The following is a 27,367-nucleotide window of genomic DNA, read 5'->3' as shown; positions in this document are numbered from 1 at the left end:
ATCTATGGAATGATAAACATTGCTTTCATATTATTTTTACTCTGTTTTCCCTAGTATCACTGTGTTGCTGTAAGACGATTTTACACAACCAACTTATGAAAGCTACTGAAGGGATTGTTTCAAATGAAAAAAAATACATTTTTTTCTTCTCAGCTCTACTAGTATTTAGCCAATTAGATTACGGCTTTTAGGTCTTTTAAAAATAAGTCAAACTAAAAGATGATCAGCAATATCTCTCTCCACAAACAATTCAATAATCCGCAAAGCACACTGTCAACATTTTTCATAATGACTGTTTCTTTGGTAGAAAGTAGTTCGAACAAGAAATGTTGGAGCACATCTTGTTGTTTGGATTACCCAGTCTAAGTGGGACATTGCACCACATATGGAATGACTTTTTGTTGTATGTTCCTGTTGATTACATATTACAGCAGCTCCCAAATCTCCCAATATCTCCCCTGATATTGCAGTGGTGTCACAACAAGACAAATTTTAGAGTTGCAGGGGTGGAGAGTTCAAGGCTCTGTGTGGTCGTTCAGACTAAACCTTTATTCACTAATGGTTCTGTAAGGAGCTTTGGATAAAAACATCTAGCAGATGGTACATTTTGTGCTTTCAATTTTAACCCTGTCCCCCTCTCTCTCTCTCTCTCTCTCTCTCTCTCTCTCTCTCTCTCTCTCTCTCTCTCTCTCTCTCTCTCTCTCTCTCAGGTTCAGAGATGGTAGAGGCTCAGTGTCAGAGGTTTGAGGTGAGGAGTGCAGATGGAGAGACAGTTCTGTTCTCTGCAGATGAAGAGGAGATCAGCATTGGTACTGAGAAACTCAGAGTCACAGGTAGGAGTACACACCTAGAGTTACAATGCATTCTGTCAAAAAAAATGACCATCATCATTGACCATACATTTTGGTTTTGTTTTGTTTTTTTTAATACTTTTTTTTTTGGGGGCAATTTTTACATCACCATTAGCACCATCAATACTCCCGTACACCGAAATTAATTTGCATCTGGATATCTGACATAATTAATAATGACATCATCATGACTTGTTATTGTCTGAATTGTAATTAAAAGGGCAGTATCTATGATATCATCACAACAGCATATCATGGTAAAGATATAAATGAATGTGAAATCATACTGCATACACATAATGTATAATGTATAGATCAACCATAGAGGTTACAGTCTTGACAAGCTCCCAGATTCATTTTCTGCATTCATGAGGGAGTTAATTCCACTATTTCTGTGATTAATGCAGAGCAGATACAGCTGTGGAGAGTTGGTGGACTAATTTCTGTTAAGTAAAAGGGGTTACTTCAGGACACATAGTTTACGGTACATACACACAATATAAGCTGTTAAACAGAGTGCTTTTGATGAGTGCAGCCAAACGAGACTCGGGTCAGCAAGCAGAGCAGTTTTTAACTGAACTGAAAAAGAGACCAGAGAGATACAGTAAGAAAAAAGAGAGACGGACAGAAAGGGATAAGTCCAAGAAAAGCCATGTGAGAATAATTGCAGAAAAAAGACAAAGCAATTTAAGTGAAATAAAAAGAAAAACTAAAAAGTGTGATGGAAAATTGCCCTTTGGTGCACTACAATAAATTTGCTAATACACTCCGATGAAATCAGAATGAGAAAGCAAGTGGAAGTGTGTGTCTCTGTCTCTGTGTGCGTCTGCGTGTGCTCGGGTACATCTCTGTTTGCATGTTTTGATATGTAATATCAGTACATCTGTGATTTTTTTTTTTTTTTTCATGAACACATAAAATATGCACTTACACACTACCAGTAAATGTATTTATTGTTACTGGAAACATTGTTGAATTTCAACATAATTCGTATGACACAAGGAAGATCCTGTGTCACGCATTTTAAGTGCCTGCCACAGCTTCAAGAATAGAGGTATGATGCAATGTTGTGCAGGCTTCCACACAAAAGACGTGTGTGATTTATTTTCCTTCCTTTCATCCACTCTTACCCTCTCTCCAGGGAATGAAGGCGTGGTGTTCAGCCATTCTGTAGAGACATCACATGTAAGGGCAGAACCCTTCCAGGACTTAAAGTAAGTATTCTAAATCATTTTCTATGTGTGTATATGAATATGTGTGTATGTGTTAGACAAGACGTCTGACACATTGGTTCACTTGTTGTGGTAGAATATTTATGAAGTGTATGTTTTCATGAATAATTACTAAGAGTGACACAAATAATAATTTAGGGGAAAATGCGTTGTTATGTAAAAACTTGCGCTGTTAGCTTAGATGCCAGTCCGGTGGTTCACTGTGCTCATGACTCGGAATCAGCTCACTGCAGAAAGAGGTGTGCTGGTGATTGGCCATTTGACAGGCCTCGCAGAGGGAACAAAAGCCCTCAGAGCTCCGGTGTACAATGGTCAGACTGGTACCAAGCGGTGTCTTCCACTGATATACGCACTTGAACACATGTAGTGCAGGGTAGATGAGCTGTGATTATTCTTTTTATTTTTTGGAGTTGATTACCTTTATTTGCTGTAACGTGAATTCCGTTTGTGTCAGAACATGTTGTTTTAAACTGATGTAAGCTAATGAGGAGAGGGTCTTTTCAAGATTACAGTAACCTTTTATTTTCACAAATACAACAGAAAAACAACAGTATGAAACAGAGTACTTGTGACGACAGACAGCTCCTCAATAATGCTTACGCAAACCTCAGACTGATCAAATGTTGCCTCCAATAAAAGCAGCTCAAACTGCTGGTGTCCCCATTACTGCATTAGCTAACTGTGTGTATGTGTGTGTGTCTTCTCATTCCCTTTCCTGGAGTGTGTTTTGGGTGTCTTTTAGGGGCATATGAAGTTCCTTAATTACTAATGTCTCAATCTCATTTGGGTATTGTCAAACAGGATTAAGCTGAAGTGGCCTTTGGTCAGAGAGGAAAACTCAAAAAGAGAGGCAGGAAAGAAGAGAGATGCAGGTGGAGAGAGGAATGAAGGGGAAGACAAAGAAGTTATAAGACACAGTGAAATCCAGGATGCACTGCATGTTGTGCAAGAGGGAAAGTAGTAGAGAATGGAGGAACAGACATAACTGACTGAATAAAGGGAGAAGAAAAAAAAGACATTGAGATCAGACATTAAACAGGTGGGATAGAAGAGGAAGCAGGGCTGGGGTAGGGGTGATGAAGAGGACAATCAAAGAGATAGAGGAAAGAGAAGAGGGAGGGCAGAGGAGATTGTCAGAGGGAAAAAGTATGGGAGGAGGGAATGGGAGTTAGGGTACAGAAGAATAGATTAAATCGACATGGCTCCTGCAGCGACATTGACTCATAGCAGCAGAAGATAATGTGATACGGCAAAAATATGAATACATTCAGGGATTGCAAAAATTCATATCTTTTGAGACAAGTGGAAAATATAAGTTTAAAACTTTGAACCAAAGAGTTCAAGACCTACTGAGTTTTTTATTGTCTGGCTTTAGAATGAAACTGTGAATTTGTTTAGACAGTGTTTGGGTAGGCTGATGACACCACATGAGAGGCCAGACTTTATGAATTTTTTAATGTGGGGAATTGTTAAGACGGCACTGATTGCTTGGTGCTCTTCTTGAGTGTTTAATGTCTTTATTCAATCAAGCATTTAATCAGTTTGCATCAAGCACAGCAGCAGCACTGTCAATGGCTTCTTCATCTTAAAAACATTCACAGACATCTTAATAGAGTTCATGTTGAAGCTAATATTCGTTTCATTTTATCACATTGAGTAATTTACCTGCTCAAGGTGAATGTTAGCTCACTTAAGTGGTTGTATGACTTTTATTTTTTTAGCATTGTCTAAATGAAGGCCACATCCTTCAGTTTGTGCCATTCTTTTAGTCTGCATGTATTCATGCAACCTTAAATGTACATCTTTTCTATGCAGTGCTTTGTATGCAGCGTATGAAAACTAAGACTGAGAGGCGGCACAGTGGCTCAGTAAAACTGTATCTTGTGATTGCCAAATCCTGGGTTTGAATCCAGTAAGGGCCTCTTGCCAAATGTGTTCATTCTCTCTCAGTCTCCAGTCGTTCCTTTCTCTTGCTATGTCATGTCATGTTATGATTCCAAGCAATAACTTGGAAAAGAAAAGAGAAATGCGTCAGACATAAAATAGGATTCAGGAACGGAGAGAAATTGAGATGACTTGACACACAGGTATGAGATGGATAGACAGGGAGAGACAAAAGAGTGGTTGAAAGTAAAGCAAAATGGGTAGTAGAGGAAATAGGACCCCATGCATGCTGAGGGATCAAAGGAGAGGAGAGGGAGGAGATGTTTTGATGACTGGGTGAACCAGAAAGAGTTAGATGAGTTGAAGAAAGCAAAGAAGTGATGTGTGGGGTTAGGTGGGGATGGAAAGATACAGAGGGAAGGAGGCGCGAGAACATTGGGTCAATGGACAGGTCAGTGCAGATAAGTAAGTCGATGAAACCTGTGATGAAGGCCCAAGGTGAAGAAAGGAAAGGAACCACTGCAGTGACTGGTGTTATAAATTCAACGCAGCAAATCCTAACATTTGTCCTGCTTTGATTTTCATCAGTTTTAACAGATTTTACATCAGTAACACCCCTGTGGATTGACATAAAACAAATTATTACTGTTAAAAAAAAAACACTGAATGAATCAGTTTTTTCCGAATTGACATCATCATCATGTCATCTTCACTTCACAGTATGAATATATGGACATCTATAAACACATGGACAATAGACACAAATACAAACATACCATTGAAAGCACAAAGTAAAAGCAACTGTGCACAGACACACAGAATTAATGAATTAAAACACATAAAAAACTCAAATATATTGCGTGCTCGAAACAACTCATCACCCCACACGCAGCATTGTCAGTGCAACCGCATGAATACATCAGGAACAGGAAGTGACATGCATGAAGTGGAAACCACACACACACACACACACACACACACACACACACACCTAATGCAGGGTTAATGAAAAGCACAGAAAAATAATACTGACAAAAAGGCAATAAATGGTTCAAATACTCCCCCCTCTCTGTTGTCAGTTATAAAGAAACAGACTGAAGTGTAGTCATTATCATGATGGTTTTTTTTCCAGGTTTTAATTGAGGTTTATTCAAAATGAACAGATATGTCACATTACTTGTCCAGATTATATGAAGAAAAGGAAAGTGCAGGTTCTTTTCTCTTTTCACTAATTCACAGGCACTTTTCCTCTGAAGATTTTAATCCCTTTGTGGTTGGAACTTTCTTTTTGTCTTTCTATCTGTGTGTCTTTTTATCATCATATCTTTGTCCTCATCTCTGTTTTATCTAGATCTTTCCACATGTCCCACCCCCCTTTGTCTGTAGTGAAGGTAAATGGAACATGTAATGAGCGGGCCAAAGTCCATTTAAAGCTAATGATCTATCTTACAGTTTAACATTGAGAAAGGAGGAGAAGAAAAGAGGGAAACAAAGAAGGATAGATGGCACACACACTGTACACACATGATATTTTACAGGTCAACAAGTTCCTGCCAAGAAAACCCTTATTTCAGTAGATGAAAACATATTTCGTTTGTTTGTTTTACTATTGCACATTGTGATTTTTATGTAGTGTGGCTTGACTGTATGCTGGGAAAAGAATTAACAATGCAGCAGACTGGAAAGAGTAGATGAAAGATTGGATCAGACGCTTAACATCAAGTTATATTTGGGCAAACAGCGACTTGATGGCAAGTTGAATATGGGGAATAAGCACTTGACAAGCTAAAGAATCAAACGACTCCAATCGTGCATTTCAATTTCCTGAAAACTAGAAGACTTGCACCCCCCCCCAAAAAAAAGAAAAAAAAGAAAAAAAAAACATGAATGTGTTTGCATTTACATTGTTTGTTTTCAGTCTGTGTGACTGAGTCAAAGTAGAGGTAACTATGGCTTTTGGTCATGTAATGTGCCAATTGCAATGACCACAGTCAGATTCACTGAAGATTTCTATCAGTACTGTTTGAAATGCTTCAGGAATATTACAGTTGACTGTGGATGTGACTGAAACGTAAGAGACATGAATGCACAACACACAGTGCTGAAACTGGGTTATGCTAGTAGCACAAAAACAAAATGCTCAGCAGCCTGCTTTCCAGAGAACACTCTAGGACGCTATGGCATGCATTTTCAAAGCCTCTGGTGTGATCGCTGTAAGCCATGTTCACACTATCCTGCTTTTCTTTCTTTTTCTTTTTTTGTCAAACTGCTTTTCCACTTTAAGGTGTACAGGGAGCGGCCGGGAGGCAGACAAAAAGCGGTCGCTTTGGAAAAGTGCTGTGGCTGGCATCTTTTTAAGCAGCACAGTTCAACATCTCAGAGAAGCATTCATGACAGTGACTGACTAAATAACATGAAAAAAGATGCGAGGACTGACAATACACAGGCAGTCAACAACAACAACAACAAACAGACTGAAAATGGATGAAGTTGCTGTAGAAAAGTTGGTAGTAGATGTCTGTGTTGTAGGAGTTTCTAAATGTTGAGGAGGTATAGCTGGTACTCTTAACTGATAGCAGCAGCAAGTCGTTGATAATAAAGCTGCTTTTCATTATCAGCACAACATTTGGCTGAGGTAGCACTTTAACTACAAATACAACAACAGTATGAGTACAGCCTTAGGTGGACAAGAAATGTTCCCACATGCAAGGATGACAAGATTTACTGGACACTTAAAAGGCAGAAATGTTTGCCTAAGTGAAGGGACAACAACATAGTGTTGAAGGCTTTTCAGGCACAAATACACAGCATAATAGTTTCTGCTCATTGGAGACAGGATTGAAGAGCTCCTGTTGCACCATCACAGTGGTGTGCTTGAAATGAATGAAGAGGCCATGTCTTTCAGTGCAGTGCCGTTATTGGTCCGAATGTGGCCTTAATCAAACCAATCAATCAGGACCAAAACCATCTTTGTACAAGTGCTGCATTTTGACCAAATCAGAGACAATCAAACTATAAACAGACCTTCAAACATGTGCCCTGTTATCTTTAAGGTACTGTGTAAGCTTTGATTGTTGATTGTTTCCATGACCGTGGATGTGTATCCACTGTGATTTGTGGCTCCAACCTCAGGCTGTCCTCAATATTTATAGCCTCCTTAACTCAGAGAATAAACCATGATTCCTGTTGTTTCTTGTTTTTGAGACTTGACTTTCTTTCTCTCCTCCTAACACCTTTGCCTTTTTCTGATGTAACTCACTCTTGACACTGATCGACAGGTAGATTATCTAAAAGATTCATCACTGGCATTTTTTGGCAAACCATATTATTTCATATCTGTTGTTCTTCCCACCTCTACCTTTTCATTCATTTCACAGTTTCATTTTCACTGGGATGTGATTATTTTTATAGAGACGATAATGTCCATCTTTGTTGCTGCTGTTCTTATCATTGTTGGTAGGGCGGACATCACTTTCTTTATCCACAATTCCTGAGATGAGAGAAAGGGCAAGTAGAGAGGACAGCAAAGTGAGTCACACTGAATAAACACAAGATGCGGCGAGACAAGGAGTATGTGTTAGTGTTCCATAAAAAAAATATCATGTTTTTTTTGAAAAATGAGTGACAGGAGTCCTGAAATCACTCAATAAACACTGACAGCTAGCTGCCAAAGGTGTAGACAGAGACTGACGTAAAGAGGGACAAGTGGCTGGAAAGCTAGATTGACAGTCAGTCAGGCAGCCATGCAGTTTTGATGGTGTTTTAATCTTCATACTTTTAATTTAAAACTTATTTTAGTTCTGTCTACAGTACTAATCCCCAAGGTTCTTTTTTGTGTCCATTTTTGGTGTTTTGGCACTGCATTTCACACTGGGCACTAAAGACATACAGAGTTCCTGCTGATGAATTGGAGGTTGCATAGGTTTTTCTGTAGGAAAACTATCACTGGCAAAAAATTCCAATATATTACAATGTATAAAAATGACTGACGATCACCTCATCGTATTGTATGCTTCAGGCAGCAAAAGTTCAGAAACAGAGAGGGATCAAAAAGGAAATGGAGTCCAGCTTATCTGTCTTGCCCTGAAGCACAGTTACTGACTCAAAGGGGCTCCACAGGATGATGTTAAATAATGGGACAATGAGACCCTTCCTTCAACTGGGCAAGTTAAACCTTCGAAAGAAGTTAAGTGAGGGGAAGAAATTAGATATCTTGGGAAGAACCACAAAAGAAGACGATGAATGGGCAGTGGAAAAAAGCAGATAAAAATAGAATATCACAAAGGAGGCTAAGTGAAGAAACTGAAGAACAAAATACTCAAACTGAGTCTTTGAGATTATAGTACAATAGGCACCTTGACAGTAACACACATAAAGAAACATAATCCAGAGGAGGACGAAGTGTGTACCTGTGTGACAGGGGCACCACCACTGCAAAAATAACTGCAGGGAAGAGCACTATTTCAACAGAGAGACAAAAATCAATCAACAATTACCGGACCAAGACAGTTTGAGCAGTCTCACACAGCAACATCACCATGCTGACGCTAGTGGACATTGGGTTACCACAGGTCTCTAAATTCATCTGATGCTTGGGTCCACAGGAGAGAGAAAGAAGCTGCTGCACAGTCAATATCTCCATTTCTATCCACTCTTTCATCCTCTTATCCCTCCCTCTAGGCCTTCTCCTCCTCTATCCCAGGCCTGGGGTCATCCGAAGGCACCCTGGGGAGAGTTAGCCCTAACACAGCCAAGGGCATCAGGGAAGGATTTGTGCTCCATGCCCCTTCCCCTATCCCTCGCTCTATTTCAATGTATTTACCTGAGGATAGATAGGACTGCAGAGTTATATCAGACTCAGGGGCATGGGAAAGGATTTTATTTAGGAAGGGTAGAATACTGTAGGGCAACAGTGGAAAAAGTGGGCTTGGGACAATAAGTTCCTCACATATCAAGCCAGAAATAAAAAAAAATATACCAAAATTACACACCAGCTTTTACACAATATGAAGCAAAGCACACATCTGTATTTCTACATGATTTCCACACAAACATTTTGGTACTAGAAATGGGGCATAGAAAGAGGAAGTCTCAACGAAAGCATCTTTTGAAGTATCAGTCTTTTTCGCACACTTTACGTACCTGTACATATTCTGTGTGAACAGTCTGTTTGAATCACAGTGGCTGCTCTGATGCCTGACATTTTAGAGGATATTACTAATACTAGACAAAGGAGAGAGTTATTGTGGTGTAGGCCTATATAGTGTAACCAGGCAAGGTTGAACAGCATGTTTAATATCCTGTCCACACAAAGTTTTACAGATCTCACCCCAAAGATTCTCGTGTGTGTGTGTGTGTGTGTGTGTGTGTGTGTGTGTGTGTGTGTGTGTGTGTGTGTGTGTGTGTGTGTGTGTGTGTGTGTGTGTGTGTGTGTGTGTGTGTGTGTGTGAGTGAGTGAGTGAGTGAGTGAGTGAGTGAGTGAGTGAGTGAGTGAGTGAGTGAGTGAGTGAGTGAGTGAGTGAGTGAGTGAGTGAGTGAGTGAGTGAGTGAGTGAGTGAGTGAGTGAGTGAGTGAGTGAGTGAGTGATTACTGAACATGTTACTAGAATCATCATTTTTATACAAATTGTATATTTCTCATGCATTGTGTGATTAGTAGCATGTTTTTGTTCCGAATAATAGCAAAATATTTGATTACTTGATTTTGTAACTAATGCACAGAGGATCCCAATGCCCCAGTCATTAGATCAACCCCTGTAACTGGCTGGGGAAAACCTTAGAGTGAGATCTGCTGTATATATTCAGCCATTCCCAAGTGGAAAATTTTCAGAGAAAGGCACTAACCTACCCAACACAGAGCAATGAGAGTAAGACCTGGAATGTGTTTAACCCTCCCTCCCCTCAATAACTACTCCCTCAGGATGTTTCTATTAATGAGAATGTGTTTTGTGCCTTTGTCTTTTGTGGTTTCTATTTTATATTCTCGTAGCTTTTTTAATCACCATCTCTGCTCAAGAACCCTCTCATGGGGGATCATATCCTTACAGGGTCAGACTTTCTTATTCTCTGGCCTTGTGTCCATCTCTCTGTTTCCATCCAAATTAAACCAGATCCCATGGCGAGGTCAACTTCTGAAAGTAGCTTGGGCGGAGGCAGTTTGTCTGTCTCCATCCTTTTTTTCTGTCCTTCTCATTGTGTCATCCAGTGGTTTTCAATCCTGGTCCTCAGGAGTGCTGCTGGTTTCTCTTAGTGGGCGGGTAAATGCTGTTAATTGCATTCACCTAGTGTCCCAGGTGTAAAATGCTACCTGATTAAAAAGCAAGAATGATAGTCAGCAGGGCTCTGAACACACAGAGATCTATTGCTTTAAACAAAATTAAGGGCATCCCTCCCCGCCCTCAATTCTGCCACCCACCTCTCCATCCCAGCAAATAAAAGACTGACCTTTATGTGTAGAGGGAACTGTGCTTTTACTCTGCCTTTGTTTCATCCAGTTCTTCCACCTTACAGTTTCTTCTTCATCCTAACCTATGAAATAAATGTAATGCTTTGGTTTTCTGATTCGAGTTTGGGACCAAAAGTTGTTATGCATGTTTCTCTCTAGTAGGTCCCTAAATGGCAAGACTACTAATACAACTTAATGGCCCTGGGTCCTTGGGGTACTTCTAATTTAACCCAATTACAGACTGTAAAATTTTACGAGTCCTTGAAGTAGAGAATGAGGAAATGATTCACCCTGTAGGCCTTCCATTTTCCTCCCCTCCCTCACCCACATATCCAACAGTTCAGTCAACTCTGAATAAGTTTCCAAACAACTCAAAGTTGATGTTGAGGTCAGAATATATATGTAGTGAGTTTAATTTTCTTGTTTTTATGAAAAAATATTTAGCATTTCCGCTCAACTAGACTTAAACTAGTCTAACCAGATACTGACAGAGTAATAAATTATGATTGTAATTCTAAGCACATGGCACTCTCATTATCTTGAGTACGTAAATGGCCAAAAGTCAGAGGTTTAACAAATAACCCAAAGTGTCTTGAACCTTAACATTAGGAAAGTACACTTCCCATTTACGTTTTAATTGAGGTTACAATTCTCAAATGCCTAGTAGAAACAACAATGTGAACTAAATTAGGCCCACTTCCCACGCTTATTTTGAAGGAGTCTCAGAGCAGAATTGATATAACCAGGTTTTCGTGTGAGCAGCCAGATGGAGGAGCATGGTGTGGGATCGCAAAGTACACCGCTTAATTAGCTCCAAAAAACTCCGAAGTAAGCCCGCCCCTAGCTGTTTTTTGATTAAAAAGTTGGGGTTTGTGTCAAAGTAATTGGAAATCATTAAAATTAAGAATGAGTCACATTCTCTTTGAAATGTGCCTTTGGGAAAAGCCTCTCTTCACACTACAGTTCCCCTTAAAGAATAGCAGTTCACTTGCATGATGGTTTTCAACAATACCTGTTTTCTTTTTTTTGTGCCTAGGGTCAACTTGATACAGGGATCGATTGCAAGTTTGGCAGAAAAAACTTTAGGCGCTGTTTTCAACCTTTGTTGTCTCCCTCTTTCTCTTCATTCCCTTCATACTTTCAGCAGTGTTCACCACAAGCAGTGCTCTCTTTAGAGGAATTCAAAGAGTATTATTTGTCTCCTACAATTATAATGTAGATTATAGATCGAAAACCTTATACTATTGCTTACAAAGCCTAATTTAAAACAGGATTATTTACCTGATGTGAAAAATATTGTTGTTTAAAGTCGAAAGTGCTCTATGAATTCAGAATGTATTCAATGTCTTGACAGCCTTTTAGTCAAAGACTGGAGATATCACCATCCAAGTGAACCAGAACCGCATTTGTGCTCTTTAAAAAAGCACATAGCCTTTCCTACAGTTTGCTGTCCTGGGATTGGATTTTGGATGCATCTAATACCTCTCTTTTCATTGGTACAACAAGGACAATCAGCCCTGCCCTGCTCTGTTTTGTCTCTTATTGATTAAACACACAGGGAAATCATTGAGAACAAAGAGAGACGGAGTAAAGGAAAGCAAGCACAGTTATGGGAACGATCTATAAGGTATCTGAATTTCTGTGTGTGTTTTTGTGTATTTGTTAGACTGTCATGTTCTACAGATTGATGTAATACATTTTCCCAGATGTTGACACTCAGTAATGAGGGTCCTGAATTTGTAGGAGATAGTCTCATGTGATAATGATGTGAATAGTATGGATGTACCAGTCAAATTATTTGTCCACTGTCCTGATTGTAGTCAGTTACTACTGAGCACCCCAATCTGATATTTATACTTCCCAATGTAATACAGCTGTGCAGTACATTGCTGGGGTAGAAGGTACTAAATTCAATCAAGCTGAGATAAGATACTCGCCATTTTAATATCGGTATAGCCTGGGTCTCACTTGTGTTTTAATCACCTTGACTCTTGAGAAACCTTTTGTAGGGAGGTTGGTTTAAAACATTGCAGGGACAAAACTGATTGTATCTGAAAGCACAATGAAAGAGCACATCCGAAAGAAGTGAAGACTAAAATTATGTCTTGTGACAAGCAAGTAACTCTCAGCAACTCAATTAAACATCAGATTGAAAAGGGGCCACACAGTTCAGTTTTGGTTTGTGAACAAAAACAAGAAAAAAATGAAGCCATACACTGAGCACATTCTATCCTTGTCTTCTACAAGAGAAAAACATTTATGTCCTACTAAAAAAATACCCAAAATATGTTTCGATAAATGTTTTGATGGAAATAGTGGCATTTTTTTTTTCTATTGTAAGAAGTACAGCAAGCAAGTTTTGCACTAGGTAGGTGGTCAGGGTGGATGGTGGGTACATAAAGAACAGAGTCCATCCTGAGAGATGTTTAGGGACTTTGGTTAAGGTTAGGGAAAAAAATGTGGCTTTAGTTATATGCTAATAAAGTAAACACATCCTGTTTTATGTCCTTTTCAGTATTTAGCCAAGACCATTCTCAGTCTTTCCCTAATCTTAAGCAAGTGCAAAGTTATCAAAGATGCAAAGGAAAACCAAATGCATGTTCCACACAATAGTTGGTGGCCTGTAAGCTGCTCTGATGTTTGGTGTCAGCTAAAAGTCTGCAATTACACACCAATTAACTGTGTTAAAGTTCTGATTGCTGGTTATGAAGAGTAAGGCAAGATTGTACTGTGATAACTTCTCCCACAAGTCATTTCCCCCTATTAATGTGATTTTTGTTTTTTTTGGATTGGCTCACAGGGCTTTGGAGCTCCACCTCACTAAACTGTATACATTGTTGTTCCATCTGTCTGTTTGCCTATGTTGATTGTTGTTTATATTTGTTTGTTATTGTTTATCAACTGCTGTTTATCACTGAATACTGTTGTACACATCTTGAGGGGGAATATGTGAAAACAACACCCAGTAAATATTCAACAGTCACCTTGCCATATTGCCAAGCATCTGTTCCTTGTGACTTTAAGTGCATGCGCGTGTGTGTGTGTGTGTGTGTGTGTGTGTGTGTGTGTGCATGTGTGTGTGTGTGTGTGCGCACACGTGCGCGCACGAGAGTGAGCTCAGCTGTTGTGTGTTTTGTGTGTGTGGGTTGCAAAGATAGACGGCTGTTAATATCAGATTTTGCGACAGAGCCAAATGTTCCACTGTGGATAAAGACTATTACAAATGGCTACAGGCTGTTTTGGCTAGACACTGAAATCACAGCAGATAAATAACATTAGAAAATACTGAAAACACAAACACATAAAGACACACTCACAGATATTCAAACACCCCATGTGCATACACACACACACATATGCTCCTAATCCAAACACAGCAACAAGCAGCTCTATTGTGTTCCAGACTATTATGAAAAAACCTGACTTCATGGTGGGAATTTAAGGCAAGAGAGTAAAAATAAACATCCAGAATAAGCAGTAAAACACAGTGACAAAGACCAGCCTTTGGAATTTTACTTGGAAAAACTCACCATCACTGTGTTATCTTCATTTGGAAACAAATCTCCTCTGAATGGTTGTGTAAATTTAGTAAGACTGAAGTTTTATTTCAATTTGTTGTTGATAATATAAGCTTATTGTCTTCATTTTCACCCAAATGATTCAACTACCTCACACAAGCAAAGTTAGCAGAACCCTCTCTATTTGTAATGAATCACAGATTAATATTCAGTTTTTAACTTTAAAGGCTGATTTAAGTTTCTAAGGCTAATCAACCTCTAATTATTATTTAAGCCAAAGAATATAAGTTGAAGTTTTTACATCTTAGAGGAAAGTTATCATTATCACTTTGTTTTATAATTTATGAAAAAGCCAGTTTCACTTTTTGAGAGATGAAAATGTTCCACTCTGTTAGCAGATTAACTTTAACTTTAAGATTTTTCTAAAAGTCAGAATTCAGCTAACCTTGTCAAAAGTTGATCTCAATGAGATGCCAGAGGGAGAGGGTGAAAAGAGCTGAAGAGAGAGTGAAATATGGACAAGTAGACTAAAAATAGTTCTAGTCAAATATGGCAATGAATGAAGAGAGAGACGTGGAGGAGAAGGGGTGAAAAAGAAAACAAAAAAATTGAAATGAGTACGATAAAATGGTGAGAAGGTGTTACATTTTTACCAGCAGGACTTCCTCTGTTTGTACGTTTTCAACTGAGAGAGAAAGAGCGAGTGCCGCCAGACTCCAGCCAGGAGGCGAGCGACAGGCAGAAGGAAAGAGAGAAAAACCGATAGGATGACTGTAGGAGGGCGGGCAATGAGCCAGAGAAAGAGAGAAAAGCAAAGAGTTTATCTTCTGATTGTGTTTGCCTCTGCTTAGGTTTTCTTTTCTCCCCTTCAAAACGCCCTCTCTCTCTCTGCTTCCCCCTTCTCTTCCCCTTTCTCCTGATCCCTTTTTCTGTCTCTTGTGTTTTCGCTTTCTTTTGTTCTCTTTCTTTCCACTAGGGGGAGGGTATGAACTACCCTATATTATTAATCTATGTATTAACCTGTTGATGTCTGTCTTTGCTATCTTCTCTCAAGTTTCATCTCTCACTTATTATAATGTACTCTAATTCTGTATGTATGTATTCTGTCGTCCTTTTTTCATCAATGTATCACAAATTTCAACCAAACCTAAAAGAATTATGCATCTTTTCACCGATGTTCACTGCAGTTCAAGCTCCAAATGAAAGATTAAAAGCCGGTCACATCTCCCTGCACCTCATGTTGGAAAGTTTCACGTTCTTGAAACACACATTATCTTCACTTATTCAGCTTAGGCCTATACTCACTTTTCCTAAAGAAACACAAATTCATTCATTTGCATGCACAACCTACACGGACAAACAGACCAGTCACATATACTGTAGATTTGCCTTGTTATGTAACAGACTTAAAACTTGTTTTTCCAAAGTATGTCTAACTTTGGAAAATTGTGCTGGCATTTGGTGTGGAGATGACCACATGTAGGACTTTATTCATGTATCTCTTTTCTTGTTTAAAATGGCAACCCTTTTTTTCACAAAAGTCAACAATGAGTGATGAGGAAGTCACTGCTTTAAGTAATGCAGCAGTTTTTTTTTCAACATGAAAAGATGCGTACTTTGTAGTTAGAAGTTAGATGTTCAGCTTTTTTTTTTTTTTCTTTTTCTTTTGAACTTGGCATCAAGGGGAGGTGAGGTTGTTGATGTGGCAAGAAGTCTCCTTTTTGCCTTGGTTACAAAAAGGAAATAAACAAATAAACAAAAAACACTAAAAGCAAAATTCCTCATAAAAGACCATAACCTGTGCTAAATGCAACATACAGTTCCAATGTTTGCTGTTGTTGATTAATGTGAACTATGTTTTATTTTATCAATAAGAGGATCGCAGTACATCACCGCCAGCTGAATAGAGCCTCTCATGAGATGGAAAAATGCACACTTTGTGCCGCGAGCCTTTTTCATATTATCAGCACAAAAATGCCGTTGAGGCAGTAGTTTCTCTACATTAAAGTGGAACAGTGGGTTTAGGTGCCTTTCCCAGGGGCACTTTGTCAGTTTTTATGGGAACAGAGTGACATTCACAATCTCATTTCCCAACATATGTTCTTCCATCTGTATCACCAATAATGTGAACAGCTAAACTTGCACACTTGCAGATACACCTCTAACCTGTAAATCTCTCTCGTCGAGGACACACTGTCTCTCTGTATTTTGTTATCTGTTGTGTTAATCCTGATATGTTCTGCTGTGGCAATTACTTATCGAATTATATCTTCAGCACTCTGTATTTGTTCTTCCCTTATCTATATCCTTCTCTATGCGGCTGCAAATACCCAACTTCCCCACAGGGATCATTAAAGTTTCATCCAATCTTTAGAAAAGTACAAGATGGCACCATTTGCAAGGCATATTAAATAACAAAGACTGCAATACAATCGCTAAAGATGTCATTAATTCAGCAAGGTCTTGTAGAAGCCTCTTAAGATGATGTCTTATTCAAGTGTCACACTGAGCCTTAAGTCTGCCAACAATGATTGATTTCTATGCGAGCAGCTGAACTTGTTCAAAGATGCACTTCTCTGTTAGTTGAATAATATTTCTTTCAAATAAATAGCTTCATATCTTACTTCTTACACCTGGAAATGGTAAGTTTTTCAGTTTTCTGCATACTGCCTACCCCTCGTCACATCATTAAAAAAAGCTATGCTGCTTTACAGAGGGCGTGAACAAGAGATGGGTAAAGACAACACATAGCACAGAGACTAAATGCAATGTAGTCTTTCTCATTGCCTTTGTGAGGGAGCTCTAATTTCTCTCGTTTCTCTCTAGCTCTAGTTTCTCTGCTCAGAAGTGTTTTCTGTCAGGCTCTGCTGAATGGAATACTGAGACAATGCTAATGAAGCAAAGCACAAACTCTGCCGCTGTTTTTCTGACCTCATATCTACAACTGGGAGCAAAGAAAATACTCATGTATACCTTACAGCGTCTGCATTTGTTCATGTGTTTAAGTGTCAAGAAACACAAGAAAGGTTTTTTTCTTGTCCGGCTGTTTGGCTTTCTTTTCTTCTTCTGTTTGAATAGTTCAGTGGTGTAACTCCTTTCTTCGTGGGGCATATTAGTTATATGAGTTTTATGAAGGTGTTTTTTATATTATTATTTTTTATTGTTTTTATTTTCTACATCCCACACATTTTAAGTTCAATACTTTGCAGAGTCATCCAGAGGTAATAACTAGATCTGACACCATCCAACCTTGTCATGGTTTCATATGATGGACACTTGAAGCAATATTTTCTACAGGTCACATCTATTACTGAGGAAGTAAAGGTTACGATAGTGTGTGAACATTCTATAATATTAGGGGCCAGTGTTTCACGAATCAAGACACAATAGTACAAGTTGGTTGCTTTGTGACCAGATGTGCTGGGTAGATGTAGGTGAACCGCTGGACCGGAACACAATACACTTCCTTTCACCCGTCCGTTCTCTACCCACTCACCTCTCTCTTTTCCTTACTCTTTCTTTTTTTGTTGTTTTTATTATGTAAATGTCCAACTCTTTCCTAGAAAAAAACAAGACTGTGAACAATGGATGGAATGGTGGAAGTTGTGGAGGAGTGAAGCTAGTCTTTCACTACTGATTAAATTATCAGCTTGGCGCCCCATCGGAGGCACAAAGGCATGAAATTGCTTGACATTTTTTCTCCTTGCACACTCTGCCATTAGCCATTTCCTCAGCTACGTTTCACAGCAAGGAGGACAGAGAGCGGCTCGGAAAGTCGTTTTAGAGTAACTCACGGATTTGTCAAGCTGTGTGTTGTGTAAAGGCGCACAGATGTACGTGCCTTTGAATGTCATGTAACTCACGTCATGCAAGACAGCTGTGCAAACACAGAAACAGTTGGGAAGTGTGCGGCAAAGTGACCGCTGGTGAACGTACTATCTGGAAATAGATGTTCTGACTCCTTAGGCTAAATAAATACACACACACACACACAAACACACAAACTTTTGTCTCTGTCTTTCTAGCACACACAAACATTCACACACATTCTCTCCAGAAACACAAACCTCTAATGTACCTTGACTCTCTCCTGTCCCTCCTCAGTAACTCTGTGGGACTTTTATAACTTTTTAAAACAGCCCAGGGCTTTTCACTCTTTCACTCTTTTTTTTTTTTTTTTTTTTTTTTTTTTTTTTTTTACACCTACAGGATTCATGTGGCAATTTAAACACACTACATCACCCTCACTCATCCAAACACAGACTCACTGCAAAAGTTAGGAGGCTTTGGAAATGCCATATTTCTGCTTTCTGCCTAAATCTAACTCTGTAAAAGTCAAAGACAGTGTTTTTAACTGTCTTCAGGCTTGTCTCAATGCATCACTCAGCACCGAGTTTTTAAAGTGCTTCCTGGACAGGGTTGGACGATAGCGGCAGGGGCACTGAGTAGATGACGGAGCATTTAGCACGAAAAGGTTAAAGGTTTGCATCCCAAATGGCAATGTGGCGATAAGGTGGTGTGGCCTTCAAGGGTTCTGAAGAGGAAAAGGGCAGGATGAATGTCAGCCAAGTCTTCCGGGAAATATAAATCACACTAAAAAGCCCAGATTTTAACATTTCAAGTGAGACTTTCTGCACAACTTCTCTCACTGCTTTTGAAAATCTCACAAATCGAAGTCATTTCTCTTGAAAGTTGAAAGTTTCACCCCACAGCCAGAAGATCAAGTTTGTAGGATTTATGATGTCAAGGGAACTTAAATCAAGTCAACCTCCATTCATAAAAGACTTATAGGTTTTCTGTGTCTCTTTTAGGAAGTATGAGCTACCACTTAAAAGCTATGTTCTTAAGTCATGCACAGAAAACAGCATTGAGTGACAAATGGTGGACGATCTAGAAAATCTGATCCTGTTATACACGAGAGAAATTCTAAGTCATGCTTACTCATTATTTAATTAATGGCAGTACACAAACTCATTAGATTCTCAACATCAAGTAGTTGGGATTCACTTCAACAAACTGAAAGTGGGAACAAGGATTTTATGAAATATAGGAAATGTAGGACATGTATAAAATACATGAACAGGATCAAATACTACATCCAGTCTGAGCTAAGGAGCAAGCGGATGTTTCGGTATTTAAAAATGTCACAAACCACTAGTTTCAAAAATCCTCCATTGCCTTTACAGCGAGAATGTCACAAATGAAACTGGAAAATAGCATTTCAAATACAAATTGGCTTTGAAATGTGGCTTGGAAAAGTTCCTATCGATGTTTGTAACAGATTTGAGGCATGAGCTCTCAGGATGCAGGAAAATAAATTGAATGGACCATGATCTAGAAGAAAGTGGGAAAAGCAAAAGTTTAAATGATAAATGAATGGTGGCTGAATTCCGTTTAGCTGCTTCTGTTTCATGTCATCGTCATCATATTCAACAAATATTACTCATGCTGAGGCAGCAGTGACTGACAACGTTTAAATAGGTTTACCATAGAATAGGTCCAATTCCAGGGCCTTTAAAAAAAACTGTCTTTTGTGTGAACATGCTTAGGAAATCCTAAGAGGTGTTGGATTTTATCACAGGTATTTGAATTTTCAGTTGAACACAGTAATTGTTTGAGCTCTACAAACTGACACCAGATGTCCTTTTCAGTGATATAAACGCAGCCATGACTCAGAGGCAAAGTGGGTATTTAATCCTAATGGACGCGAGATTCACATTCAGTGACTATAGGGAGTAACAGATAAGACAAAATTGCAGTGAACACCAAACTGAGATATGAAATGTTAACATAAAAATATACAAATGGGATTGCTGATTGTACTATAAAAGTCCCCATTTATATTTCAGACAGATGCATATCTGAGGATTCTTCGATATCATATTTCTTAAAATGTGCAATAATTAGTCTCTTGTCATTTTTTTCTTTCTTTTTGAATATCCAAGACTCTTCCCTCCCCATCTTCCTCCACTGTTCCCCCCAAAATGAATTAAGATAAAAAACCTTTTCATGCTGATGTATTTCTGTCCTGCTTATCTTGTCAGGTTGGACAAATATGGACGCTGTATAAAATGGCCTTGTCGTGACTGAAGGTCAAAACAGATCTATGAGAGAGAGGAGGGGGCTGGGGATTGTTGGTGAGAGAGAAAGGGAGGAATAATGTAAGAACTGGAAGCAGAGACGTAGGGGGAGACAGTTTTCTGTAATAATAATGAATTGCAAAGATAACGGCTTGGCTGCAGACTCCTGCTATCTGCACCATGAAAAAGCACAACCACGCAGGGGCCTGAGCAGAAACTTTACTGCGTGCGTGCGTGCGTGCGTGGATACTTGTATAGCAGTATTACTGAGTGACTTAGAGATGGAAGTTAAAGTTGCTGGAGGTGATTCATTTTGATGTTGACAGTCAGAAGAAAGGATGCATGGATCAATGCTGTGAAGCAGGGAGGCTTTGAAGTTAGGGGAATTTGTGAGTGTATATGAAAGTAAAAATATGACCATATTAGTGTGTGGGACATTAATTAAAAAAAAAAAAAAAATCCACCTTAACAAGCCATTTACCTGTTGTTTCCGATGCAAATCAACTTAGTTTTAACAGGTGTCTTAAAAGTAGCATGTCTTGCTGATCATATGTGAGTTAGCTGGAAGAAAGAAAGCAGGGGTATGTCAGTTAATTAATAATTGAATTAACATATAATCAAAATTATTTTCGGTTTTGACAGACAGAAAGAGAAGGAACTATAGAGCACATGTTTTATCTGCTTTTATAGTTTGTTTACATGCATGTATTTTATCATATTAAAGGAGAGGTGCAATAAGTTTTTCAAGCACTAATGTGACAGAGTCAGCAGCCGTATACTGCAGCAGCACTGTGAAGCTGTATTTAGGCACAGAGGTGCTTTGAGATAAATGCTAACATCAGCACGGCAACATATTCATAATGAAACTGGTGAACAAGCTGATGTTTAGCAGTTATAATGTTTACCGTTTTCACCATCTTAGTTTCGTGTGTTAGCATGCTGACGTGAAGTCCAGCTGAAGGTTATTGGAACTTAGGTTTTTGTCCAGACGATGGTTGTAGAGGAAAAATCAGGAGAACACCAAAGTTATGACAGTGCATCCTGAGAGAGACATGAATGCCTGTACCAAATTTTATGCCGCTCCATCCTCTAGCTGTCAAGATATTTCTTTCAACACCAAAATGTCAGCTTCATCCTGATACTACAGGAAAAGTCAGGGATCACCAAAGTCACTGTGATTCATCCTCTGACTGTGGATGTTTGTACCAAATTCCATGGCCACCAATGACAGATGTTCAGACTGACCAACACTGCGACGCCACTTGCATGGCTAAAAGTTTCATTGGTCAATCATTTTATTAGTGATGATGCTCAAAAAAACACTTCACGTCTATTCTTTCTACTCTCTGAAAGCATTTTAAGACCATAGCTTCAAATGACAGTTCTGATACTTTGAATTTATATGAAAGGACACATTCATGAAATTTTGAAAATTAGAACATGGAAAAACTGATAAAGAAAGTATAAGATGGCATGTTTGTGAAGGAAACAGACAGGTGAGTTAAAACAAAGTTAACAGAGTTTGATGTTGAGACTGAGAGAGAAGGGCAAGAGACAGAGTGATAGATTGTCTGCATGTACAGCGCATTCAGAAAGTATTCACGCTTGTAACACCCAAGAAGGCTTGAGGCTGTAATCACTGCCATAGGTGCTTCAACTAAGTACTGAATAAAGGCTCTGAATACTTATGTCAGTGTGATATTTGACATTTTCCTTTTTAACAAATGAAAATACAAAAATAAAAATCTGTTTTCGCTTTGTGATTCGGAGGTATTGAGTGTAGATTTATGAGGGGAAAAAATGAAATTGTATCATAAGGCTCCAACATAACTATAATTATACTTTCTGAAGCACTGTGTGTGTGTGTGTGTGTGTGTGTGTGTGTGTGTGTGTGTGTGTGTGTGTGTGTGTGTGTGTGTGTGTGTGTGTGTGTGTGTGTGTTTGCGTGTTTGCGTGTTTGCCCATGAGAGCTGGTTTCAGCCTGCAGCAGCGTCACTGTAATTGCCTCTGCTGTCAAACTAGCCGAAGATTCTCACTTCACTGCTGTTGACTACGGTCTGTCTTTCTCTCGCTCTCTCTCTCTCTCTTGCTCTCTCTCTCTGTCCCCCTTACACACGCGAAACTATAACATAATGACGGATAGGAGAAGGGTTTCTGTTTTCATTCCCTCCAACTCACTTTTGATCTCTTGTCTACCTGTCTGCCTGTCTCTCTCTTTATTTCTCCTCTTCTTAACCTCTGACTGGTGCAGCATATGCTCTGTTTTTACAGATCAATAAGTCAGGCCCAATGTGAAGTGTCTGCTTCCAACGCTTATTATATAGTTTGGATGCTCAGCACTGCACAGTAGCAAACCTTCCCTCACCTTTAATCCACCTCATGACTCCTCTACACCTCCAATACCTTTACTTTCAACCCAGAATAAATACCACCATCAGTTTGGACAAATAGTAAACCCAGATTTGTAAAGGTCTTACAAATCTGTTCATTTAAAAAAAAAAAAAAAGGGACTTGAATACTGATACAGACTCCTAAACTCCCATTTTCATTACAATGAGAGTAGCAAATTAGTGGGTTGAGATGACTGAATTCTGAAGCAAACCAGCCTGCTTGAAGCATTTTCTTAAATCAAGTGACACTATATTGACACTAGCTATCTGTGCTCCTTCAGCCTACTTCACTTAATGAATCAATGGTCAGAAATCCAGTTAATTTACACTTGATTTAATTAGTGGAGTCAACGCATTCATTTAGTTGATGTTTTTATTTTTATTTCAAGGGGAACTGTTTTAGCAACTTTTTTTTTTTTTTTTTTTTTTTTTTTTAATCAAGCGTAAACACCCCGAAAATAACCCTGGTAGCAGGAAAGGAGCAATGTTGAAACAAAAATATCTTCTAAAGTGCGTGTTCATTACTCGGGTGCAGCCAGACATGGAAAACCACTGCCAAGGGAGCCTTTTTCTGTCTGCTAATGTTCAGTTCTTCAGATTGAAACCATGAAATGTTGAATTATTTTTTGCCAAAGTACCTGTGAGGAGGGTGTACACTGCCTCCATCCTGGTGACTCTAGTGAAGTGAAGGACATTAACAAAGGAAGCTTGGTACGATCACTCCCAGCCAAAGTGCCTTGGGACAAGGCAGTAATGTTCGTTTATGTATCTGTTTTTGTGGCCACAGACTGGACATTATGACTTTAGTTAATCTACCCTTTGGCTTATATGCTTTATCCCTACAACCCCTCAGAAGGGATCGGGAGACCGACCTTCTGAAATGCCTTTGAGCAAAGTATATCTGGAAAAGTACCCTTAAAGCGAAGCTTTTTTTTCCTTATTTGATCTTTGTTGTGACTGTGCTGTTTAATTTGTTACGCTCACACTTCATAAATTGTTATTCTGTCTGCTTTGCTGAAAGCACTCTTTATTTAATTTCACTTGCCAACATGCCCTTGAGTGAAGCACTATGCTGATCTAACATCACCAAGCTGTTTAATCATCTCATATTGTTTTCAACTTTCAATCACAGACTTACCCCTCACACTCCAAGGGGAGTGACGCCAACCATGGCCAGAGCACTTTTGAGCAGTGCAGTATAACAGTTCTTAAGTGTTCATAATAATTCAAGTAGGTTTTCTCAAAGACAAAGGAAACAGTTACTACAAAATGAATTCGAAAATCAAGAAAAATCTCTGATTCTCAAAAAAAGAAGAAAAAAAAAAGGTTGGCATGTATTAGGTCACATTACATGCACTAATTAGCTATCTACACTATTTCTCTGCTGAGGCAAATGTGACTTCTGTTCAGATCATCTAAAGCACTTTGAAATATTTTGTGCAACACTTGAGATTTGAGTAAATCTGAAAGTTTTTGCAAGGCTTTTTAGATTCAATTCAATTTCTCCTGTATACATGCATCACTTTCCAAAAGGTTGTTTGGATCAAAACCAGCAGAGCACACCTTAGAACAGTTCTCTGCAACTATTGTTCATTGCTGTTGCCACCGCAGTTTATAAAATTTTTATTTTTATAGAAACAAGTATATAACATAGACCAACACCACATACCACATCATTTATAGTTTGCAATGCCTGTCCCTAGATGGGTCTTTCTACAACACATACGGAAGAATAAAACGCAAGCAATGATACAATAAAAAATACCATAAAAACTTGAAATGTATTGTAAAAATGTATTGATCCCCAGAACAAAGAAAGAAGTATGTCCTGAGGAGGGTTTTTAAAGGTTCTCTATAGATGCATCCTGAGTCACTGAGCCTGAAACTGTAAAAGGTTTCACTCTGTCACTGCACACCTTTAGAGTGTGGTTATTTAGACATTTGCAATACTTGCAAATTGAATTAAACGATTAAGACATAACATTTAATGTCTGAAGAACCTGGCATTGTATAAGTTGCTTGTAAGCAATATGGCCAATGCCAAAGCCATAATCGACGATGTCAGCACTGGACAATGTGTTGATATGAATATTTTAACACTTTTTTTTATCATTTATGGTCATGCTGCTTCTGTCCTCTGCTCTCTGCAGGGCTACATATTCCACACACACACATACACACACACACACACGGCTGTGGTGGACACAGAACCAGGTCAAGTAAAGATAACTCGAAAATTACGTTACTGTGAGTGCAGTAAAAAGTCAGTAAGTCCTTCATCAAACCACCTCTGACTTCCAGCAGCTTTGAGGAAGTTCCATGTAACATGTAACATGGAAAAAACAGCACTCGCTCTTCAGGTTTGAGTTGTGTAGTTAAGTTCATTTAGACGACATGCAGGTGTTCTTAGTTTGCCACGAATATTAAAATGTGTTTTGTTGTAAACTGAGCTACTGGCTGAGACAAACCAGCCCCCCCCCCCACCCCCCCCAGCCCCCCCCCCCCACCCCCCGTTTCACACCAGCAGCAGAGGGAGGAGGACAGAAAGGAAGGATACTGTCTGATGTCTGTGTCCTTTATTCTTTCTAAACTTCACACAGTATTTTGATGTCAGACATTTTACTGACATTCTATGTTTGTTTCCAGTGAGATATTGAGTTTAGTTTTACTGACTTTGTTGTTGTGATCATTACTGTTGCTGTTCGAGAAACAGTATTAAGTTGTATTTAAATCCGGATATTAATTTATTCTCTTTTAAAAATAATAATTAAAAAAACTCAATTGTTTAGTAATGAAAAGGAACCAGTAATAGTATGAGCTGGACCAATAAGGGTATGGATAAGATAACGTTAAAGTCCTAAAAATATCCATCTTGTTTATCCCTGACTTTAGGAGGATGAGCAAATCACAGTTCAAATCTCTTCACTATAAGTTGTGTGTAACCAGTGTTATTTTGTATATTTTATATTTTTATGGTGCACAATGCGATCACTAACAAAAATGTGAAGGATTACTTCATCCGTAAGTGTTGTCTATACATTGGTAGAAAGAGCTTTTTCATATTTTTTGTCCTTGTAGCTGCTAAATACACTCAGCCATAAAAGCCATAACATCATCTGCCTGCTACCTGCTATGTCCTTTAAATAGAGAAAATGTTAAGGCTAGAATCTGCACCTATGTTGACTGACGTGCCAGTGTGTCAATTAAATTCCTTGGAGGGAATGAATCATTTAAAATAATCAACAAACTGGTAAAACCGTCGATAGATTAACCAATAGAAAAATGGTCGTTAGTAGCAACCCTATTAAGCAAATGTGTTCTCTTTTAACCTCTGACGTCCAACAGCATTTGGGCAGTTCAAAAAGGTACTTTAACATGTAACATGGAAAAACCAGCTTTTTGTTCGTTTCACTGTGTAATTCCGGGCTGTTGTTTAACATGCAACATTTAATCAGAGAGATATGATTTTTTTTTTTGTAATGATTAATATGATTTTTCCTTTGTTGTATTAGTGATACAAGTTCAATCATAGTTTTTACTGCTTTTGATTGAGCAGCTGGGGATTGAAAACCTTGTTCACAGTCGGTTCATTATTGATCCTGTGGTAATAGTCTAATGGTGGCTGAAGCACGATGTTAAAATAACTCAGTCTTTTTCTAAAGATGTATGTCCAAGTGCAGGCTTTCACTGTTTCCACTTCTTCCACTGTGACTTAAGTGTGTGTATGCTTCACAGGTTGGAGTCCCCAACTCGGACCCTTACCCTGGAGGCCCCCAGAGGTGTCGAGGTCAACGCTGGAGTGGGAGACTTCACAGCGTCCTGTAGGAAAGACCTCCTCTTGCAGTCCTCAGAAGGAGAGGTGAGTGTTTGTTTCCAGCTGTCAGCTGTTGCTCTGTTTGAATGTGAAAGTGTTTTTTATTGTGTCTGAGAATGCATTTCCTGTATACATGTGTGTCTGTGTGTTTATGTTGGGTGTGTGTGGAGAGACGCTGACAAAAATAGCTGTGCTTATGTGAAATGCAAGGGACAACACAAACTCACAAAATCTGTGTGTGTGTTTGTGTACGTGTGTGTGCGCGTGCGCGTGCGTGCGTGTGTGTGTGTGTGCGTGTGTGTGTCTTTAGCTCTGTGGCACTCTATAGTGTTGGGCCCGCTTCATTAAAGTACCTTATTAGGCTAATGAGCGTCATCAATCCAGGCGACCTTGTCCTCCTTTTCTCCCCTCCTCCTCTCATCCCTCCTTTCTTCCCCTCTTCTATTTGGGAGAAGTGACTTCATTAAAGCTGGTTTGATGAGGTTCCCTGTCAGTTGCAGTGTGTGTGTGTGTGTGTGTGTGTGTGTGTGTGTGTGTGTGTGTGTGTGTGTGTGCACGTGATTGTGTGCGTGTGTGTGTATCATTGTTAGCCTGCTATCTCACTGTCAAGCTCTTTGCATAGCAGCCTGCCATGTTGTGTGAGCACTGAAGCAGACTTAGCCATTATCCTTGTGTTTGTGTGTGTGTGGGAGGGTGGGTGGGTGTGTGTGTGTGTGTGTGTGTGTGTGTGTGTGTGTGTGTGTGTCTTGTGTGCATCAGCCTGCCATGTTGCATGTCCACTGGAGCATAGTGTGTCATTAACTCGGTAATTAACAGAAGAATGGGCCTCTCTTGTTCGTCGCACTCACTGTCATTGTCAGTCACACACACACTGTCTTCTATCACAAATACGCACAGTCTTGCATTCTCATACACAGCCCCACATGCACCCACAGTCTCGCATGCGCACACACAGACACGCAAACACACAAACACATAACAGAAGTCTCTGAAACCAACAGTAAAAGTTTGATGCTCCTCGTCTAAACTAATTTCTCATTTCCTCTCCTTTTTTGTCCTCTTCCCTTCTGCTCTTCTTTTCTCTTAGTGACTCTCTTGTTAACTAAATAATAAGTGGGAATGTCAGATATACAATAGGTCGTGGACCAAATACA

At 39.2% G+C, this 27,367-nt stretch overlaps 1 protein-coding gene across 1 annotated transcript in view; it reads left to right on the top strand.

Annotated features, from left to right (window-relative positions):
* LOC130166780 (zeta-sarcoglycan) overlaps nt 1-27,367 on the top strand; it is a 341,932-nt gene that overhangs the window by 293,991 nt on the left and 20,574 nt on the right. The window contains exons 5-7 of the mRNA XM_056372533.1: nt 711-833; nt 1,993-2,065; nt 26,135-26,258. Of these exons, the coding sequence (XP_056228508.1) occupies nt 711-833; nt 1,993-2,065; nt 26,135-26,258 (320 nt within the window). The remainder of the gene's footprint in view (nt 1-710; nt 834-1,992; nt 2,066-26,134; nt 26,259-27,367) is intronic.

Source organism: Seriola aureovittata, chromosome 3 (assembly GCF_021018895.1).
Source record: "Seriola aureovittata isolate HTS-2021-v1 ecotype China chromosome 3, ASM2101889v1, whole genome shotgun sequence".
In the NCBI taxonomy this organism is placed as follows: domain Eukaryota; kingdom Metazoa; phylum Chordata; class Actinopteri; order Carangiformes; family Carangidae; genus Seriola; species Seriola aureovittata.
This window is presented reverse-complemented; position numbering and strand designations above follow the sequence as displayed.